Below are 5,661 nucleotides of genomic sequence, written 5' to 3' on the forward strand. Positions count from 1 at the left end.
CCCGGCCCCGCCGCTGCCGCCGCCGGCTCCTGCCCTGGCGAAACCCTGGCCCTGCTCACAGGCTTCTCAGTGGCGCCAGGTAGAGCAGGGGGGATGTGCCATCTGTCTCATCCCCTCAAAGGGGCTCCTTGCCCCCCTTGGATTTCCGAGGGCACCAGAGGTTACTGTGGTGCGATCCCTGCCATGCCACCCAGCGCAGCCCTGCACCCTGGGACGCGCGGAGAGCTGCAGGGGACGGTAGGCGTAAAGGGGGTGGGGGCTGCTCCTGCCTGCTTCTGGCCTCTGTGCTCGGCCAGTGCCACCCGACAGCTGAGCATTTGCGGGGTGAAACGTCCTCCGCTCCTGCTCCTTCACGCCGCACCCGAGGAGCTGGCCTGCTGTGGGCAGAGCTGCCTGCTCCTGCCTGCACGCCTGCCCTGGCACACGCTGGCCTACTTCTGAAACTGGGGCTGGGTGCTTCTGGGAGGGGTGGGGCGGTCAGGGAGAGGCTTAGGAGGGTCTCAGGGGTCTAGGGGGATATGTGGGGCAGAAGAAGACTGGCCGCCTGGGCTCCCTCGGCAAGATTGCCTTGCCATTGCAGTTTTGGCTGCAAAAGGGAACACTGGCTGCCACAGCCAGAGGTAGATGGACCTCTGAAGAGGTCAGCATGAGGGGGACACCACCTGTGTGCGTTCCAGCCCCTCTGCATCTTCTGGGGCAGAGGGGTGGCAGCACCCATGCAAGTCCCGGCATCAGCCAGCCTCCACGCCTTGGCTCCCCAGCAGCCCTCCAGTGGGTTTCAGTGCTTGGGAGCACCTGTGACAGAGTTGAGCAGGAAGTCTTGCACTTCCCACCCACAGCCCTGCTGGGGCAGGAGGCAGCTCAGACACCACTCATGCCGTTGCTGGAGAGAAGCAAAAAACACTGAGCCAAGTTCTCCATGTGTATGGGAACAAGTCAGGCACTGCTGAAGCACCCAGCATTGCCCCTCTCTGGTCTGTGGCTGGCCTTGGGCCCTGCTCTGTGCTGTGCCTACCCAGGTCCAGAGAAAGTATGTGATTGGGCACACCCTGTGCTCCTCAGCATCACTGCCTGGCCAGGCAAGCAAGTGTAGCTCCAAAGGAGGAAGACACATATTTGCTGATAATCTCAATACCTGGTGTCTGCAGATCATGGATCATGGTGCTCTCTGCTGGCACTTTGTCCTTGCCTGGCTTATACTGAGCTTCTCACAGGTCCATGGCAGTTTGTCCCAGCATATTTTGGGAGCTCTTAAGTTTTCCACAGAGAAACTTGGCTGAGCACCTTTTTCCCTGGACATTCAGTTCCTGAACCTGGCAGAAACTGTTCATAGCTTTTATTTAGCAGGTTTTATGCATCAGAGGAAATAAAAGAACATAAAGAGTAATTTCTAGTCTAGAGGTGTCACCCAAAGCTGTTGGCTATTCCGTGTTTGCCTAAAGAACACTGTTGTACAAAAAAAAAAAAAAAAATCTGTTCGGGTGCAGAGGTCCTTGGTCGACTCTCCTGTGCAAGGTCTGTTCTTGCAGGAGCTTTCTCCAGGGTGAGTCTGGTAGCTCTCTGGGGAGTTTTTCTGGGGGTGCTTTATATATGTTGAGTGTATGTTGATCCTTTTGCCTCGGCTACTGATTGATAGACTATTTCATCCTTGGTCACCGGTGCCTAAGACTTCGTTGGTGGTAAAACAAAAGCATTAATGAAGTTATCACTGAATTATTCTTATTTAACTGTTATTCCACACTCGTATCCCCAGACTTCAATTATGCATGCTGTCAAAACATAGGCAGATAACCATCCATTTCCCAACAGGCATGCAGTCTGACATGACCAGTGCTATGTAAAGGGTGAGAAGGAAGACACAACCAAATAAGCATGGATGGAGACTCACAGCCTGGTAAATTTTTATGGCGATTACATGTTTCCTAGCCCAAATGGTCATTTTGCTCACTAGTTTCTGGTAAAGAGTCAGGTCATAAAGAGATGGTCAAGAGAGGGTGGCAGTTATCTGGCAGATTGGTTCTGGGAGCCTGGGACATGTGCAGAGCAGCTCAGCAATAAACATGGAGGTGTTTGTATGGGAAGCAGACAGACTGAGCGGCCAAGGTCACGGACTGATGAACTTACCATCTTCTGTCCTTCAACAGAGCGTCTTTGTATTTCCTCTCCTGTAACACAGGTTATCATTAACATCAGCAGACTCTCAGAGGAGCTTAGTCACCATCAGTGCAGATTTCTTTAAAACAGCCTCCCGCTAAATGTGCCTCGTGTGCAGTATTGGACCTACGCATGGAAGCAGGACCTCTGCAAACAGCCTTTCTTTAAGGAGACTTCCAATAGCTCAGCCAATTTGTTTGTTAGGCTGGCTGCTCTCCGAGGAAGGGCTCTTATAATGACTAACACAGGATTTGCACCCTCCTCCTCTTTATACTGGGTGTGTCAACCAGTCCAATGCCCCAAAAGGAAAGTATAATTTCTGCAATAAATGGAATTCCCATTAGAGGGCAAATAGAAAAATTCCTTGTATTGCGCTCCCCTCTAAAAGCTGGTTGAAAGCCAAGCAACCTCTATGGTTTGGCCAATACAGGCATGAACTCGAGCATGAGAAACAAGAAGCAGTGTTGTTCCTCACACAAGCACCTTATACACCAGGAGGCTTTGCAGGGCACCATGAGAAAAGTAGGCATTCAGCAAGCATTTATTTTTGTATCTCATCAAAGATTCTGTCCAGCCCACCGCTATTTAAGTGATGAATATCTAAGCTTCCACTCCTTAAGTTTATTGTGGTTTTTATATATAATATATATAAAATGTCTTTTATTCCTACAAAAATTCATAGAAAAGAATTCTTTATTCTGATGCTGCAATAAAGCACTTTATGTATTTCTGTGTTGCTGATGTCATTCAGTTGGGACAGCAGCATAAGTTGCTGTTTGTTTTGGTTGAGAGAGAGATGACACTACATTGAATGCTACGTCTTGGGCCCTCAGTCCCAGCTGTACTGCAAAGACCCTGGTGGCTTTGCTCCCTTGCCTTAGCATTTTCATTTGATGGTCTAGGGCTACAAGAATCACTACTAACAGAATACCCAGAGCTCACTGCCACAGCCATGGGGTATGGCAAGTTCTGCTCATGGTGAAGTAAGCCCTCTGTAGGAAGACAGTGTCAGTGCTGAGAAGCCAAGGCATTACCTGTGCCTCAGCACTGACGCCAGGTTTTATTCTATGCCCAGCCTGGCCAGAGCTGGGTGCTGGCCAATCTTACACGAGGTTACTGCTTTAAGCAGGTGTTAAGCATGGAGGCAGGTCAAAAAAGAAAAAAAAAAGAAAAACAAAACAAAACAAAAACAAACAAACAAACAAACAAACAAACAAAACAAAAAAAAAACAAACCAGCATCATCCCAGCTGGAAAACCGATTTGGCAAAACACCTCCAGAACCAACAGCTGATGATAGCAGGGGTATTTGTAAAGCTTTCCAGGGTTCACAACTTTTTGCTTGTGATAATTTAACACATAAATTATGACCACTTCCAAGCTCTTGTTTCCATCTGTTTTCCCTCCTCTTGCTCCTTTTGCTTTGTGCTAGCTGTCAAGGGTTACCTGCTAGGCCAGCAAAGGGCTCTGCTCTGCAGCTGCCTGATGCCACTGCCGGCCCCTGCCTAGGGGGAGCAGGCGGCTCCTCTCAGGAGGGGATGCTTTGAGCTTCCCACTGATCTTCTGCAACGTTGCATGGAGCCCAAGCCATGGGACACAGCGTGAGCTCTGCTCTGCAGGAAGGGCAACACAGACAAAAAGCCTCCCCTTCCTTGAAGGGGCAGTCAGCAGTTACTACTGTGTATATAATGTGCCCAACACGGCTTTGTCTTCTGAAACAATGCACTTGCTGTATTGGATAGTCTTCTTGTTGGAGGCTTCCTTCCCTTTGAGCAGAACTTCACAAATCCTACGTCTGTGTTTGAGCCCTGCTCTGAAGCTCCTGGACTACAGAAATTCCACAGACAGAAGAATCACAGTGCTAATTCGGCAGGTGCTCAAGACCTGGAGACATCACCTAAAATCACAGAGTGTGTCTGCAGCAAAGCCTCAAGCTGCACCTTTGCCTGCAATTCAGTGAGATCAAATATACTTTTTTTTTTTTTCTTTTCTCCTGGATCACTTTTCCACTTAGTTAAGATAATTTTTAATCCTAAACTTGTCTTCTAAGGATTTTACAGCACTAGTGGTGATGTAATTTATTGTGGACTTTTAAGTTATCAGTTACATTATCTTCTATAGCTAAATATACTGGATTCATGACAGCTCTATTAGGTCTTCTCTTATTTACTAGTTAGAATACCATATAAAGCTTTGCCTAAAGTCTTAACACAGCCCAGATAGTCTGCCAAAGCAAGGGATTAGGTTGACTCGATATGAGTTGTGCTTGGTGTAGCTGTAATGTTGGTGTGCTGGTCATTATTTTTTATGTGCTTAGGTGGGCATTTACAGATTACTGACTGCGTTTTCCAGTGTTTTTTCATTAACTGATGTTACAGACAGATCTAATTCTCTTAGCCTTCACCTCTCCCTCCTCCTCCCTCCCTCTCTCCAGCCCCATTCTTCATCAAATTTTGAAAGATTGCTCGACTTTCCCAAGTAAGTCTCCTAGGGTAAGCTGTGTCAGGCCTTGTCATACTGGAACATCCAACCACTTTCACCTTGTCTTTTTTAGAGAACACTTTATTCAAATTCTTCCTGTTTTGCCATTGGAGAAGGGTCAGGATGATGTTTCAAAGGAGTTTTAATAGGGGCTTAGGACAGGGGCTTTCAATCTTTCTGATTAGAGGCCTGATTTTCCCACAGAAATTTCACAAAGATAAATTATTAGAATGCAGGAGAAAGGGCCAAGTGAGTCACAGAACAGATCCACCTAAACCAGCATCCAGTCTCTGGCAGGGATCAACAGCAGGGGATTACGAAGAAAGAGCAAAGAGAAGGACAAGCACATGTCTCTATTTCCCTGAAGTACTTTTCTTGTTGCCAGCAGCTGGTGGCCAAGAGGCTTCCTGAGCCAGAGGTAATGGTCATTCTGTTTAACAGTCCTTGGCTGATTTATTCATCCATGAATTTTTCGATTCCTGTTCTGGATCCATGTAAACTTTTAGTGGTACCAAATCAACAGCTACAAGAAATTCCAGAATTCACTACATGTGTTCAGGGACTCCTTTAGTTGGAAACCCATTTTCTATTGTTTGATGATTGCTCCTTATTCCATCTTCTCCATGTGCCTCTTAAGGGTATAGCCAGTTAGTGTCCACCTCTGATCTCTGTGAAAAATTCACTGTTTACATCTGTTTTCTGCTTTGGTTTGTTTTTTTTTAACCTTTTTTTACATCTTTAATTTGCAAGACATTCCCTGTCATATGAAGAAAGGCTGAGTAATCTGGGCTTGCTCAGCCCTAAGAGGAGAAGACTTAGGGGAGGCCTTATTACCATGTACCAGTACTCGAAGGGTGGCTACCAAGAGGAAGTAGACTCCCTTTTACAAGGAGCCACATGGGAAAAACAAGGGCAACAGCTGCAAGTTGCTCCTGGGGAGATTCCATTTGGAGTCCAGAAAAAAGTTCTTCACTGTGAGAACAATAAAACATGGAAACACTCTCCCAAGGGAAGTGGTGGATTCCCC

At 47.2% G+C, this 5,661-nt stretch overlaps 1 protein-coding gene across 1 annotated transcript in view; it reads left to right on the forward strand.

Annotated features, from left to right (window-relative positions):
- Window positions 1-1,543, forward strand: part of LOC103780759 (isthmin-2-like) — a gene marked incomplete at both ends in the record, with an annotated part of 5,110 nt that extends 3,567 nt beyond the window's left edge. Inside the window, one exon of the mRNA XM_008948450.1 lies at window positions 1,487-1,543. Within this exon, the coding sequence (XP_008946698.1) occupies window positions 1,487-1,543 (57 nt within the window). The remainder of the gene's footprint in view (window positions 1-1,486) is intronic.
- Window positions 1,544-5,661: the final 4,118 nt, after the last annotated feature.

The sequence above is a fragment of the Merops nubicus genome, unplaced genomic scaffold, assembly GCF_000691845.1.
Source record: "Merops nubicus isolate BGI_N331 unplaced genomic scaffold, ASM69184v1 scaffold52280, whole genome shotgun sequence".
NCBI classification, from domain to species: domain Eukaryota; kingdom Metazoa; phylum Chordata; class Aves; order Coraciiformes; family Meropidae; genus Merops; species Merops nubicus.